The 16,704-nt window shown below is 45.1% G+C and overlaps 1 protein-coding gene across 3 annotated transcripts in view; it reads left to right on the forward strand.

The window, feature by feature from the left end:
• Positions 1-16,704, forward strand: part of SNAP29 (synaptosome associated protein 29) — a 41,662-nt gene that overhangs the window by 9,718 nt on the left and 15,240 nt on the right. For 2 of the 3 annotated variants that reach the window (XR_003963929.2, XM_030292339.2), the window contains exons 3-4: positions 6,003-6,088; positions 8,480-8,578. Coding sequence is in view for 2 of the 3 variants with exons in the window: in XM_030292339.2 (XP_030148199.1) it covers positions 6,003-6,088; positions 8,480-8,578 (185 nt within the window). In the remaining variant the exon portion in view is untranslated. Of the gene's footprint in view, positions 1-6,002; positions 6,089-8,479; positions 8,579-13,319; positions 16,665-16,704 lie in introns of those variants that run through there. The other variant, XM_030292338.2, reaches the window with a different exon arrangement.

The following is a 16,704-nucleotide window of genomic DNA, read 5'->3' on the forward strand; positions in this document are numbered from 1 at the left end:
AACTGAACCACTCAGGTGACCCTTTCTTCACACATTTTGAAACAAACATTTCTCTAGGGCTTCTGATTATGTTCATTTGATTGACATCCGGTCTGCATAAATTGGGTCTCCAATAAAATTAAATTTCTGCTCCAGTAATTATAAGTTGAAAGAATGTTCACCTCAAAAAGCTTAATCAGTATAAATGTGATTCATTTCACAGAATTTTTTAGGTTCTTTATAAAGTCTTTTTTTTTTTTTTTTTTTTTTTTTTAAGTAGGTTCCATACCTAACATGGGGCTTGAACTCAGTATCCTGAGATCAAGAGCCACATGTCTACTGACTCAGACAGGCACTCCAGAATTTTTTTTTGTTTTAAGATTTTATTTTATTTTTTTTTTTTATTTTTTTTTTTTTTTAAATTTTTTTTTTTTTTCCAACGTTTATTTATTTTTGGGACAGAGAGAGACAGAGCATGAACGGGGGAGGGGCAGAGAGAGAGGGAGACACAGAATGGGAAACAGGCTCCAGGCTCTGAGCCATCAGCCCAGAGCCTGACGCGGGGCTCGAACTCACGGACCGCGAGATCGTGACCTGGCTGAAGTCGGACGCTTAACCGACTGCGCCACCCAGGCGCCCCTAAGATTTTATTTTTAAGTAATCTCTATCCCCAACATGGGGCTTGAACTCACAACCCCGAGATCAAGAGTCACATGCTCTTTCAACTAAGCCAGCCAGGTGTACCTTAAAAAGTCTTTAGAGGCGCCTGGGTGGCTTAGTTGGTTAAGCATCTGACTCGATTTCAGCTCAGGTCATGATCTCACAGATTGTGAGATCAAGCCCCACTTTGGGCTCAGTGCTGACAATACAGTGCCTGCTTAGGATTCTGTCTCTCTCTCTGTCTCTCTCTCTCTTTCTCTCTCTCTCTCAAAATAAAAAAAGTCTTTATATTTAACATTTCCATATCTAATTCAGTCTGGCCATTAATTTTTGTTTTATTTTATTTTATTTTATTTTATTTTATTTTATTTTATTTTATTTTATTTTATTTTTTAATGTTTATTTTAAGAGACCGAGTGCGAACAGGGGAGGGGCAGGAAGAGAGAGAGAGACACAGACAGACAGACAGACAGACACAGGATCTGAAGCAGGCTCCAGGCTCTAGGCTATCAGTGCAGAGCCCAATACAGGGCTTGAACTCATGAACAGTGAGATCATGACCTGAGCCAAACTTGGTGCTTAACTGACTGTGCCACCCGGGCACCCCACCATTAATTTTTATTTTAAAATTAGAAATTATTTTTCTCAAAATTTTCAGTTAGAGGTATAATAAATCATACATAAGATTTTGGCAGGTATTTAAATATCACACGTATGAAGTTAAGAGTCAAGTTTCTATTGACATAGATTACTACTGTTCATTTCTCAGACCATTGTATCTACTTTTTGTTATAGAACAATATAGTCATTATAGAAAAGTCTGTACCTTACCTGCTATAGCATGAAACCCCAAAACTTTGTTTTTCCCTTCTTCAGTGTTTTCATAGTGGCAATGACAGTGTTCATTTGGTTGTGTACCCTATTTCCATTTAACCCAGAGAAACGTTTGATGTAACATTAATGTACAGGTTTCATAGCCATGTCTCTCTGTTTATCTTTCAAATCTGGAATACAGGAGCGCCTGGGTGGCTCAGTCAGTTGAGTGTCCTACTCTTGATTTCAGCTCAGGTCATGATCCCAGGGTCACGGGATCGAGCCCCATGTCAGGGTCAGTACTGAATGTGGAGCCTACTTAAGATTCTCTCTCCCTCTGCCCCCTTCTCAGCTCTGGCACTCTCTCTAAAATAAATTAAAAAAAAATTTTTTTTAATCTGGAATACAGAACGATTTTTTAAGATAAATTTTTTTTAAGTTTATTTGTTTTGAGAGAGAGAGAAGGAGAGTGCAAGCAGGGGAGAAGCAGAGAGAGAGGCAGAGAAAATCCCAAGCAGTCTCCACACTGTCAGCGCAGAGCCCAGTGCAGGGCTTGAACTTAATGAACCTCGAGATCATTATCTGAGCCAAAGTCAAGAGTTGTCCAACTCTTACTTAAGAGTAAGTTGGAGGGGCGCCTGGGTGGCGCAGTCGGTTAAGCGGCCGACTTCAGCCAGGTCACGATCTCGCACTCCGTGAGTTCGAGCCCCGCGTCAGGCTCTGGGCTGATGGCTCGGAGCCTGTTTCTGATTCTGTGTCTCCCTCTCTCTCTGCCCCTCCCCCGTTCGTGCTCTGTCTCTCTCTGTCCCAAAAATAAATAAACGTTGAAAAAAAAAAAATTAAAAAAAAAAAAAAAAAGAGTAAGTTGGATGGCTTAGCTGGTTAAGCATCTGACTTAGGCTCAGATCATGATCTGACAATTCATGAGTCCAAACCCCACGTCAGGCTCTGCACTGACCGTGGGGAACCTACTTAGGATTCTCTCTCTCTCTGTCTCTGTCTCTCTCTGTTTCTCTCTCTCTCTCTGTCTCTCTCCCTCCCTCCCCCTTTTCCTCCATCCCTCCTCCTCCCCCACTTGCACTGTCTCTCAAAATAATAAACTTTAAAAAAAAAATGCATACCTGCGGCACCTAGGTGACTCAGTCAGTTTAGTGTCTGACTTCAGTTCAGGTCATGATCTCGAGGTTTGTGAGTTCGATCCCCACATCTGACTCTGCTGTCAGCTCAGAGCCTGCTTTGGATAATTTGTCTCCCTCTCTCTCTGCCCCTCCCCCGCTCATTCTCTCCTTCTGTCTCCCTCTCTCAAAAATAAAATGTTTTAAAAAATGTATACCTGATGTACAGTACAATACACACATCTTAACTGTGTTTACACTTCCACTAAACAGGTCACTGTTTACCTGTATGTATATCTATGTAACCACCACCCAGATTAGGACATAGGTATGGTAGAGAAGAAATTAGGAAACTATTTCCAGCTCACAGTAGCACTGGGGAGAAACAAATGCAGGTGAAGGAATGGGGGTGGGGGTTGTAGCAGAAAGACCAGGCAGGCGAGTTGTTGGGACTTATGGAGAAGGTGATTGGTGGGGGCCCCAGAGGCTGTTTCCTGTGGATACACTAGCCAAGGTCATGAGGGTTTGTTTGTGGTTCAGTTATAATCCCCACCCATCCCCAATTTTCCAGGTTGACCCTAATTTCAAATCTCTGTCACTTTTTTTCCACCAACTGGCATAGTTTCTGGCGTTTTTTATTTGTGTATTTTTTTTTTTAATGGTGTTTTTTTTGGGTTTGGTTTGGTTTGGTTTGCAGTACACAAATCAGGACGATGTTTTGTGCCCTCCTTTTTGAGTTTCTGTGTTACGTAGGAAGTTTAAATGTCTGTTTGCTTTGGACTAAGACCTCTGTACCTCACATGAGCTCAGCAGCAGAGCCAGCCCTGGGAGAAGTGGGAAGCTGACAGGTTTGTGATTGGTGCTTTCCTGTATCCCACATGCCACTTCCCAAAGGCTTCTTAGGACTTGTGCCCCACCCCCGCATCCACCCACCTGGCCCTAGTCACGCCATAAAAGCCTTTAAAGTCCTGGGGCTCCTAAGGCAACTTAACTTTTGCGGGGAGCATCTTGAAAACTGGAGGCCTTCCTGACAGAGATGTCCCAGTAGTGAAGCAGCCAGAGTTACTTAAGGGAGGTGAGCCTCTGAGTGACTGATGTCACCTGCCACATCTGGCCTTCTGTCCAGAGATCAGCTCTAGTCAACTGTTGCGTTCTTGCCATTCTTTAGTAAATGCAGGAAAGGAAATCTCTTAAATGAAGCGACTGACTCTAGTTCACCTGCTCCCCAAGTGTGCATTGAAGGTATCCATGCAGCTTTGTTGGAGAGGCTGATCCAGTGGCCTTACACGGGTTCCTTCCTTCATGGGTGCCAAGCACTCATGCTTTGCAGGCCAGTGCCTGTCCTAGAAGACAAAGCTGCAGGAGAGAGGTCAGTCTGTTGGAAGGTGCAGAGGAGGCAGGTGATCAGTGATACAGCGGAGGCCCACAGGAGGGGGGCTTGGCCCTGGGAACTGAGGCACCAACCTTTTACATGGACTCAGGATTGCACGGGAGCTTGCCAGTTAAAGGAGGGGAAAGTGGCAGACACATGACAGTCTAAGCACAAGAGAAGCTGGGATGAGGGATGATATTGGCTGTTTCTAGAGCGGGAGCCCAGCAGGCTCTTGACATTGAAGCCTGGGCTGCAAAGGTATCCGTGAGCTCCTACACCCCTAACTTTGCAAAAATCACTATAATGTGTAATTGTTTCTATAAAATAAGTTAAATCTGTGATTCTGTCAAAAAACCCCTATTCCATAAATGCAGGGATACTCTCATATGAAAGCTTTCAAAAGAACTTTCTTCTCTTCAGACTTCTGTCAAGTCACTTGTTTTCCTGTGTATATCCTTATCACCCAAACCCTTTGGTTTCTAAGTTGTATTTGTTTTTCGTTAAGCCATTTTTGTTCTTGCTGATAAAGCTTCATAAGCTACTGCTTCCCATTTCCATTTAAAGCTCCTGGGGAGGTCTGTTCAGATCATAGATTTAACCACTCCCTAAATGTAAAACTCTAGCTTATTTAAGACTTGGTTTCTAACCAAGAGCCACCACTCTTTTTAGACTTCTTTCTTCTCTTCCTTACCATTTCTGTCACTATCCCTAGAATTGGCTTTTGTGCGAGGAGCCATTTTTCACAAAGAAGCCAAGTTTTGATCATTTAAGTGTTACTACCATGTATATATGAGTACATAGGAAAGAAGTCAGCTTTGCGGTATATAGGCTGGCAGTAGCCAGGTGGGCTCAGCTGCAAACACCTCCCACTTGCACTGGCCTGGCTATACATGGGGCTCACAATTGTGCTTATAGAAACCAGCTGTGTGTTCTAGACCTCCAGTCACTGCTTCTGAGTAATGAAATCCTCAGATTTCAGGAGGCTCTGCTCTGTTCTGTACATTGCTGAAGCACTGGGCACCTACAGAGCCTTTAGCCCGATGAGGTCCAGGCTTGCTCTGGTGGGGAGCCATTAAAGACTTTCACCAGAGAGGTTCATGCAGGCTATGTCAGAAAGATGCCCGGCATCTTTGGATAAGGATTGGAAAGGTGGGAGGCTCATCCATATAAGGATAAAGAGACAAGCCAGAAGGAGGGGCCAGATTTGGGGGATCTCTAGGGGATCCAGAAGATGTTTGCATGGCTTGCTGGGAGTGGAGCTGTACAGAGAAAGGGCCTACGTGGAGAATGGTTGGTTCCCAGCACGGCTGATGAAGTGGCCAGGCTGCCGGTCAGCAGGGTAGAGAAGAGCAGACTATGCAGGAGGCTCAGGTTTAGGGGAGGGAGAGTCCCTGTCATGCCTGCAGGGTTTCAGCAGGGTGTCAGGCACAGTGTGAGGATCTCCAACATACCGAGAGAAGTCCCTATCTGTAGCAGGAGTCGGTAGACTGAGCTTTGCGGGCCAGGAAGCAAAATCAAAAATATTTTGTAGGGATTTATATAACAAAAAAATTTTTTTTAGTGACAGAATTCAAAAAATGAAAATAATAATTGAGTACGATTCTTTGTAACAGATCTAATGGGGAGAATGAAATTATTGATGGAGGTTCAAAGTTAGTGTTCTCTGTCATATAATCCATTGCCAGTGGTCATCTATAAAGGCTGCTCTCTGCCAGTGGCTGTGCAAAAACAGGTGGTGGGCCAGATTTGGCCCATGGGTCACGGTTTGCTGACCCCTAGTCTGAAGATATCCATTTGGTCTTTTCGTGTGCTTCTCTTCCCCCTGGTCCTGGGATTCTCATTTTCCTGAGTGAGGGCCACCTAACCAGATGCTGTTCTTCTAAAGCAGGTGTCTCAAAAGCTCGCTGTGCTGCTGGCAGGACTGCCAGGAGCTGCTGATGAATATCCCTGCTTTGGTCAGAGGCGGCATTTGCTTTTTGCCCACAGGCATTGCTTGAAAAGACTAACTACACTGTCATAGGTATTTTCTCTAAGTTTTCTCTTTTCTTGACTTTTATCCAAAGATTGAAAGAAGCCATAAGTACCAGTAAGGAACAGGAGGCACAGTACCAGGCCAGCCACCCAAACCTCAGGAAGCTGAATGATTCAGGTCAGTGGGGACCAGTGCTTGGCCACACTTGGATTCTGTGGGGAGACCTCTGGATTTAGTGTTGGTCCTGGTGGATTGGGGGCAGCAGAAACCCCAGCTGCTGTCATGGGTAAAGGTTGTTAGGGACCCAGTGCCACTCCCAGGGGGCTGGGAGTGTGTGTTAAGGCATGGCTCATCCCTCACTCTGTGGAGGGTGAAATAAGGAAGTAGGGGCCTGTGTCCCTTGAAAATGAGCCTGCCCACCATTAGTTCCTACCCTGTGTAGCTCCAAGCTCTTCCAGCAGAGAAAATAAAACTGTAGGAAAGCCCCTGTGGTAAGGGGAATAGCCCCCCAAAGATGCCCATGTCCCAGTCTCCACACCCAATGAATATATCTGGTTATATGACAAAAAAGGAATTACAGTTGCTAATCAGCTGATCTTGAGACAGGAAATTATTCCTGAGTTAACTGGCTGGGCCCAGGGTAATCACAAAGGCCCTTTATAAGTGGAAAGGGAGGCAGAGGAGAGATTGTCAAAAACTGGAAGATGCTTGGCTACTAGCTCAGAAAATGCAGGGAGGGACCAGCTGCTAATGAATGCAGGGAACCTCTAGAAGCTGGAAAAGGCTAAGAATCACATTTTCCCCAAGAGCTTCCAGGAGGAGCACAAATCTGTTGACACCTCAGTTACAGCCCAGTGTGACCCATTACTGGACTTCTGACTCCCAGAACTGAAGGATAAGTCTGTGGTAGTTGTTGCTCAACACAAGGAGACTCGTGTAGCTCCTAAGCCCAAGTGGGCGGAGAAGCAGCAGCATGAACAGGCGTGCAAGGTCGATTGTATTTGATGTCCTAGTGCCTTGTTATCACATGATAGTCCCAGAAACACAATACCCCTTATCTGGAAAGGAATTTAGGCCTCCTGGGAGTCCCTGTGGACCCTTAGAAGTCCAGGCACATTGGAGCATGCTAGAAACCAGATGCTTCCTGTGCTACCTTCAAGGAAAGCAAGGCTCGTGGTGGACACTCCGGAACCCACTACTCTTGGTTGACACAGCTAAGAAGAAGCCTGATGAAAGCAGAGCTTGGGGGTCAGGAAGGATGGACATCAACACAGTTCAGTGTGGAAAGGCAAAAGCCATGGGAGACATGAGAGAAAAAAAAAAAACTAAAATGTGTAAGGCCCACGGAAAGTCCAAGCTTAATATACCCTGAAGAAGTAGAAAAGGAACCCTGCACCCAAAAGATACAATTTTAAGGCATTAAAGGGAGTTTTAATTTGTATTGTGTGTAGTAACCTAAGAGTCAAAAAGAAAAAAAGGATACCATGCGTATCAGTAGATTGTGCTAGAGGAAATACACTAAGTCTAGAAAGAGAAGTTTCCCCAGAAGATATAAACTGGGATAATAGGGCTTTTCTGTGTGCATTCAGAAACTGCAGTTCAAGGAAGATTTGGGGCAAATGTGCATTATTGACATTTCTTTTTGCTTGTTTTATTTGAAGTGAAAAGACAGCATAGAAATACATTTCAGGAAGAGAAGTCATCCACAATCCCATTTCTACAACATAGCTATTTTGATTTTTTTAATTAAAGTTTTTTTTTTTAAGTTTTTATTTATTTATTTATTTATTTTGATAGAGAAAGAGTGTGTGCACAAGCAGGGAAGGGCTAGAAAGAGGGGGTTATGGAGGATCTGAAGTGGGCTCTGTGCATACAGCAGAGAGCCCGATGTGGGGCTCAAACTCACGAACCATGAGATCATGACCTGAGCTGTGAAGGCCGACACTTAACCAACTGAACCACCCAGGCACCCTGCTATTTTGAGTTTTAAACCTCATCTTGTAGACCTTGTTCACAACCCCAAGTAGTTTTGCATTGTTGTAGTTCTACTGATGTCTCATTACTTGTATGAGTCTCTGTTCCTTTCCCGGCTCGTGTCCAGGGTCTGTCTAACCGGGTAACTGTAGGTTGAGGGTCTTTGATCTCCAAAAGGGCTGCCCCCCGCCAGGCTCCTCGCCCTGCCCCACAAGCCTGCCCAGTGCTCCTCCCTCATGCACCTTATCCATCCCCACACTCACCTCTTTGGGTGACCTCATCCCTTCCGCCCGTTTTCCAGATTAAGATTAATTTTGTGGGGCTCCTGGGTGGCGCAGTCAGTTAAGCATCCGATTCTTGATCTCGTCTCAAGTCATCACCTCACAGTTCATGAGTTCAAGCCCCACATCATGTTTTATGTGGATGGTGCGGAATCCACTTGGGATTCTGTCTCTCCTCTCTGCCCCTCCCCCACTTGTTCTCGCATGCTCTCTCTCTCAAATAATCTTAAAAAAAAAAAAAGATTAATTTTGTGAAGCAGTATTTCAAGACATGTTAGTTAACCATTCTCCTGGTGTTTCTTTCCAAACTCAGACTCCATCCCTGGAGGGGCTGGTCCTGCTGCGAGTACTGAGGCTTACCCAAAGAACCCACACCTTCGAGCCTATCACCAGAAGATAGACAGTAATCTAGGTAAGACTGGAAGGCTAGCTACACCAGCCTCCTCAGGTCACTTATTCAGAACACTTGTCTTCCAGACAGCTTGTGCTGGGCCCAGCCAGTACACTAGTAACCACCAGTTTCTCAGGACCAAAATGTGGTATCTGCCACTTCTTCCCTACATGTCAAATCCAATATGAGATGTGAGTCATAGCTATCTCACCTCTCTCTCTCTGTCTCTCTCCCTCTCCCTCTCCCTCTCTCTCTCCCTCTCCCTCCCCCTCACACTCTCTTCTCTCTCTCTCTCTCTCTCCTTCGCCTTCTCTCTCTCTCTCTCTCTCTCTCTCTCTTTTTCTGGAGTCAGTCTACTTCTGTCCATCCTTACCTCTCATCTGGGCTATGACAGCCACAGGCACTAGGAGTCCCTGGGAGGCCACACAGTGCAGCATTGAGAATACCCCATCACCATCATCTCCCCTGTATACCAGGCACAGGAACAGAACCTGTCTCTGAGGATTGGGGAGAGGGTTAGATGAGCAACACCATAAATCCCATAGGGAACTGCCTGGTCTGTAAGAGTTGGCCACTCATGTGGCCACTGCAGCAGACACTGGCCACACAGCCAGGCTCCTTGAATTCTGTGTCCTTTGCCCAGCCTCTTGCCCCATCTGCCTCTCCACCCCTCCTGCCCTTGTCACTTGTGGCTCCAACTGCCTTCCTGCCTCTGCCTGGAGTGTCCTTCTTCCCCGCTGTTTGCAGGCCGGCTCCTTCTCATGCTGTGCGCCTGGCTTTAACGTGCTGTGCCCTGTCTTAGTTCTGTATCTGCTGGCTCGTCTGGTGTCTTCCCAACCACACTGTAAATTCCAGGGAACACAGGACTATTTCTATATTGTCATCACTTTACCCTGGCCTAGTAGGCAAGCACTCGATGATTCATTTTTGAATGAAGGGAGAGAAGCCAGTTACTTAAAGTTCAAGTAGAGGAGTGTGTGTGGGCAGTAGGAGCAGGCGTGTGAGCGGTTTCCATGAGTTCATTCTACGTGGTGTCTCAGGTGTGCTGCCCCTCCAACCTTCACCCCCTGAACAGGAACCTCCCCCATGGCTACCTGGGTTTCCATCAGTCTCCCACCACTGTTGGGAGATGGCAAAGTGGGTGAGATCCAAAGTAAAATCTCCCCCTACCTTAAAGGTATCTAGTAGGAGACAAAACTGAGACCCCTGGTGATGCACATTGGGCATCTGTGCCTAGGCTTCCTCTTCCTCTCCCCCCACCCGCCCCACCCCAGGAGGGACACTGAGGGCCCCTTCCCTTATTTACTCAGAGCAGTGCCCATTCCAGAGCCCTGAGCAAATAGCATTACAGCATGTTAGACAAATCCATATACTTTCTTGTCAACATTTAGCCTTTGTTTCTGAGTATTTAGATTCATTGTAGAAAATTATGAAGTTAGAGAAAAAAAAATTATGAAGTTAGGTAAATGCCATGAGGAAATAAACACTTAGAAGCCTATTGTCCAGCGGTAGCCACTGATTTGGTATCATCTACTTTGGATGTACATGTGTACACGTGTGTGTATTCAACGTCACAGTACTGGGGGTCATTTAGTATTACATCCTGCCTTTTTCGTTTACGTGTTGAACACTAAAATTTTTTTCTTGAAATTTTTTTGACAAGCCCCACTTCACCAGTCCCATCCCCTCCTTTTGGACGCTTAGGTTATTTCCATCCTTCTCTACTGTATATGATCCTTTTGGGAGCAAATCATTATAATCCTATGAGTAAATCTTTCGCTGCATTTTGTAGCTGGATTGCTAGAATGGAATTACACAGGGAAAAGAAGTCTCCTCCTGAGCATTAAAAGAAATCTCCATGGAAATAAGATGTCAATTGTAGAAAATAGACATAAGCAGGAACAATAAAAGAACTAATTCGCCCACCCACAGCTCACAGTTTCCCTTGGTGTGAATGTCAGCACTAAACCTGCCCGCCGGTAGCAGGGGAGAGGGCCCATCTCCACACTACACACTCAGGCAGGCTTCCATCCCAAACTCCACCTGCCCTTTGCCTTCAGAGCCTAGGAAAGCCCCAGGCAGCCAGCTCTTTATTGGGTCCTCTGGACTCTGCCCTCCAGAGCCAAAGGCCTCAGCCAGAAGGTGCATCTGCTGGGATGTGACCACTCCAGAGCCACACAAAGGGACTTGAAGCCCTCAGTCTTCCCTACTGAAGGTTTCCCCACCCAAACGGTGTCACTGGTGCCAACTGAAGAGAGGAGGAGGAGGGAGACCTATGGAAGGGTACAGAGTTTAGGGAATGAGGCAGGAAGAAGGGGTAAGTACAGCCCATCCCTGGAGGCTAAGGGGGTGCAATTGGCATGATCTTTGTAATCTGGGCAGGCATGTGTGGCATGCCGAGAAGGGCTAGGGTGGCACTCAGGAGCCATTGGGCCCACTGACACAGGCTGTGCCTGGCTGCCCTTCACAGGTTTGCTCCTTCCTTCCTACCACACCCCCTGGCCCCTGCCTTTATCTCAGGGACTAGTGCAAGTTCCCTTCTGACGGCAGCTCCCTTGTTGGGTGGCTTTACTTTATCACATACTTTTTTTTTTTAATCTCGGTATACTTATTGCTTGTTCTTTGCTGTCCCAACAACCAGCAAACTCCCTGACACTTGGGGTGACCTCATAGGTTTCACTCTCCATGGAATACAAGATCAAAGGTTTCAATAAATTCAAGAAGCATAGAGCTAAGGACAATTTTAAAAACAAATTTGATTCTGCTTAGATTTGTGGTGCTAGGGCCAAGTATTTGTGTAACCTGACTTTTCTTTGCTTAATGTTTTATCTTTAATTCAGCCACAAGAAGGCTTATGAAGCACCTCTTCTTCTCTCTTCCCTCTAGTTCTTTCTTGGCCTGCTGCTGCTAGTAAAAGGACAGAGGGCAGCTCTGGGCATGCCCCCCATTTCCACTCTGTGCATTGCACACATACGTACATACACACACACGCACACACATATACACACACAGCCATGAATCCTGGGAAGAGGCCATACTACCTAAGTCCACCCTGGCAGAATATTGAAGTCAAGACTCACCTCTGCAGTTGGCTCAGCCCCATCAGGGGACCCCACAGTGCCTCCAGCATCTCCCTTCAGTTCGCATTGATCCTAGTTCACCTTTATGTCACCTCTGCCCAATACTCCCTTCATATACTGTTAAGTCCAACCACAGCTTTACAGATGTTATCCGTCTTAAAAACAGATGTGGTAGTGATTTTTTACAATTATTTGAAACAAAGGGAAAATATTCATCACAGGACAGCGTATGGAAGGAAATAGAATGAGTTCAGAAGGAACCTGACACCAGAGTGGCTAGTTGTGGCAGAGCCACTCCCTGGGGACCTGCCTCTCAAAGGAGATTCCCCTCAGCTATGATCTGAGTCCTGGGAAGGCCAGAGCACAGATTAGGAAAGGGGTCAGAATTTGAACTCAGACCCAGTGGGACTGACCTGGGTTTCTCCCCATACTGCACTTGCCCTGGTTAGAAGTGGGACGTTGACCCCTTGTGTTTGGACTTGAATTTCAGCAGTAGTGATGTAACCTATTGCTAGTGCTGAACCTTTGCCAAAAGTCGTGTGCTTCATAGTCCCCTTGGGTCTTGCCCCAGTTGGCATATCTGAAGGGACCTTCAGCTCTTTGTTCCTTTTGACATGGGGACCCTGGACTGCAGGGATCTCTGCAGAGATCCCTCTGCTTGTGCAGAGTCCACTGTCTTCTTTCTGGCTGCAGAGTAAGCGAAGGAAATGGTGCCAGCCAGATTCAGGTTATGTCATACCTGCAAGACATATACAGCATCGATGTGTTTGTGGATCTGAGCAGTGGTAGCTGAGAATGAACTAATGTGGGAAAATGTGAATTTTTGTAACAGAGGTGACAGGACCTCACAGCATTCAGGTGCAGTGGAAACATTTGCACTTCATGGGTTTTTTGGGAGAGTACCCCAGGTGGCAAGGCAGGGATAACACCCCTATTTCTCCTGCCACCTGCAGAGTGGAAGGGTGGGTGGGATGCAGCCTTCTCTGAGGGGATCCTAGGGCAGGAGCAACCCGGGTGCAGGGGCTCCCTTTGGACAGGGGCTTCCCAGGTCCATCTCTCAGATGTGTTTCCAAATAGGAATCCTCATACCTGCTAATCCAGAACTGTGCTTTGATCGAGCTTTAGAGAGCTGGAGATGGAAGCAAGGAAAGCTGGCAATGTTGAGTTTACCCACCAACATGGGGCTTTTGCTCCTGAAGAACAAGGCAGTGGGTCTGGCTATTAGTTACCTACATACTTCTCACAGATACTCATCATGGGGTCTGGGAAGGGAATGTGTTTTCCAGACCCCTCTGTACTTCTCTTTTCCTTGGATACTAACTGATCTTGCAATATGCTGCAATCTACTAGAACATTCAGAGGCAGCTGAAAATTATGATCTAGATGCATTTTTTTAAAGCACAAAAAGATAAACAGCATTGTACAAACAGTGGTTATCTTAGGCTGACACCTGGGGGAGGAGTGGCTTCAACATTAAGCGCAAATTGCTTTATATGGAGTAAGCAGGTTTTCTTTTTATTTGCATGTGTTTTGGAAAATGTAACCAAAGCCCTAGAGTTTTATCTATCTTATGAGAAGGAGGACTCTGTAAGTGTAAGTATTGCTGAGCACCTGCCATGGACCACACAGCAGCCGCAATGCTGTGACTTTGCTCAGCCCCGTGTCCTTTCCCTCTCCCACAGATGAGCTGTCCATGGGACTAGGCCGGCTGAAGGACATAGCCCTGGGGATGCAGACGGAAATTGAGGAGCAAGATGACATTCTTGACCGCCTCACAACCAAAGTGGACAAATTAGATGTCAATATAAAAAGCACAGAAAGAAAAGTTAGGCAACTTTAAAGACAGAGAAGGAGTTCCACTCCATTGTGATGAAAAGAGCCGAAAGATCTTTTAAACTCCCCAAAATTTCATTTATGTTGTTTTAGTATGTAATGTACCATGTGTTTGCAAATGTTATAATTATAGAGTGGGTCCTAGGAGATGTTGTTAGAAGTGTCTGTCCCACTTTTTTTTAGAGCCATCATCTCTTGATTCTCTGAACTGAATGCTCAGAGCTGTAGTCTGAGCACAGTAGCATGGCCCTGAGTACCTTGGGCGTTTGGTTACCATGCCAGAATGAGAACGAAAAAGTTGCATTTCTCAATTTAACAAGCATATGGAAAGATGTGGGCAGAATTTCAGTCTTGGAACCACCAACCTCTGTTCCTGTTTGCTGTATTTCTCATTTCTTGGCCTTACGGTGAGTCAGAGCACTGAGAGACTGTGTAAGCCAGTTGTTTGTGGGGGATGGTCCTTCCCACACCTTGGCTTACCATTTACGATCCTCCCACTCCCCCACACACACACTGAGCACATTGCGATTCTCTCAACACACCCTCCCACCACCCCCTGGAAAGGATCAGTGTTAGATTCACATTGTGATCCTCTCAACACCCTAAAAGAATTAGTGTTCAGAAATGGAAAGTATCAGCATTTGCTGTTTGGTTGACAAGTGTCACCTTTCCCTCCTGGCCTCCATCCTTGGCATGCATTTTAATAGGAGGTGTTCAGATCCTCCTGCTTTCTGTGATGCCTGGAAATATGCAGGGAATCGGCTCAGCCCTGCTTCCCCGTGCACTCTCACTTCTAAGTCGCTGTCTGAGGTTAGGGACAGATGCAGCACTGCCTCAAGTCTATCCAGCTAGCCGATTGGGGGCCCTCTACAGTTTGTGGGAATGGAGCATCTTACAGACCATGCCTACACTGTGTGCTCCTCCCCTCTGGGAGCACCTTGACCCAGCCTTGGGGATGGCAGTGTTTATTCAGTGCCTGGGGTTCCCTGACCTGCCTAAGATTCCTATCCATTCTTCTTCTTGCAAGATGACTTGACTCATCACTTGGTTCTTTGCCACCCAGTTTGAGGACTGATACTCCACATACGATGCTGACTTGCGTAGAATGACTTAGCTTTAAAAAAAAAAAAAAAAAGCCCAGACATTATCATTTTAAGTGGCCCAGCTTGTTCTACACAAAGACATTAATCTGATTACAGAAATAAATTTTAATTAATGCTTTTAAGTGATTCTTTTTTTGGTAAAGTGACATTAATTAAAATTGACTTCTGTAATTAGATTACTGTCTCGGTGTTGGTGTCTCCAACAGAATAATTGAAGCTATAAGACCCTTGTCTTTTTAAAAAGCAAATTAATTAAACTTTTAAAAGATGGTGAAAGGGGCTGATTTTAATAAGATCAGTTAGGTCAGAAACTTTATAATAGTGTGCTTCACCTTGACACATGGCACTGTCTGTGTGACCTTCACCAGTTTGGTTCTGGAGCCTATAAACAAAGTCCCTTAAAGCAAAGGAAATCTCTGAAGTGCTACAGCAAAGTATTTATGTAGCAGTTCATTTGTAGAAGTTCCATCCCTGCATGATATTCCTAAAAACACAGCTTCCATTGGCAGATAGAACTTTGTCATGTTCCAGCCACCTCATGGAGTCTGAGCAACATCATTATGAATATCCCAGCACATGAGAACACAGAGGTGGTCAAATTAGATGTTTATCAGATGAGCTGATCACTCAATTGATCAGTGGTAAAAGGAAAAATTTTAAACATATACCTAGCCCAGATAAAATGAGTTCAGAGAACTTTCAGCAAAAAGGCTGCTGACAAGCATGAGGCCAGAATGCAGAGCAGCCTGTGTGTATATTTCCACTCCTAATTGTTTCCGATTTTTTTCTAACACCTTCCATGTATGTCATCATAGATGTTTCTGTTCATCAGGCAGAGACTCATGGAGATTAGTCATTATACCTCAGGCCTAAACTTAATTTTTCAAATAAATACATGTAAAGGCCACAAACATTCTCTTCCACAGTCTTCCATTTGTATAATGAGATTAGTGATTTCAGTGACCTGAGGCGAAGTGGCACTGAATATTTTGCCCCTTCCCTGTCTTTTGTTAGATAATTGAAGCCAGTTGCCCGCCCCCCCCCCACTCTTTCTTTACCCACCCCCAAGCATATGAAAGGAAAGCACCGTCACTTTTCTAGAAATTGTCTTCTGACACATTAGACGTATATTTAATCCACTCTTGTTTAGACCCTTTTATTCTAGGGCCCTGGCCGAGGGACTCTCCAAGCTAGATGCTGGCCACCAGCTTCTTTCTGCTGGGTCTTCACTCCTGCTCACATGCCCATAAAGGACCAGTTGCCGATTCTACTTTATTAAGCAAAGTTGTTTGCATTTTCAGAGAACAAAGGGAAACATGGAGCCTCCAGAATCTTTGCACATGATGATTATGATCAAAAAGAACATTCTACCCTCTAGACTAGATGACATACCTATCTCATGGAGGTGCTCCAAGGTGCCCAGGCTGGAGTTGGCTGTGGGTGAGCTTTGTTACCACAGACAAGAGCAGTGAACTCACCCTTCTTACCAGATAGGGTCTATAGGACAGGTTCTTATTTCCACAGTCAAGCTGGAAACAAACTGTGCCTTCAAAAAAGTGGCTTTTCTAACTTTAGGTTGGTTATATGTTAAGTGTGCTACTAACTTAAAAATAAGTACATTCTCTTCAGAGGAAACAGTTTCTAACATCTAGTGATCTGTAACACCACCAGTGGAGCTGCCTTGTCTTTTCTGCATTCTGTAGGAAAGAAGACCTGAATTTAACTCAGGTGGCAAGAAGAAAATTCATAAGTGCATTTTTATTTCTCTTTCTCTAACTTCTGTTTGTGAATATGTCATTTTAAGGGTACACTACACCAATTTAGTAAAAAAAAAAAACAAAAAAAAACGCTTACATTTTTGCCTCTATAGGCCTTTTCTCAGAATTTGTAAAGTTACCACTGTTGTTATCATCTTCAGCTCTGATGATGAAATGTCTTGTATAGAGAATGATAAGCCAGTCATTAAAAGTGCTTGGGGGGCGGAGGGGAGGCTCTTTGTTCAGAGTCTATCAGAACAGCCCCTAAGCTCCATGCCTTCAACTCAACAAATGACCATATTCTGGAAAATAAAATGTGAAGTTTTTAAAATCAGATTCTGTCTCTTACATAGTCATTTTCAAAGAGTGGGTGG

The sequence above is a fragment of the Lynx canadensis genome, chromosome D3 (assembly GCF_007474595.2).
Source record: "Lynx canadensis isolate LIC74 chromosome D3, mLynCan4.pri.v2, whole genome shotgun sequence".
NCBI lineage: Eukaryota > Metazoa > Chordata > Mammalia > Carnivora > Felidae > Lynx > Lynx canadensis.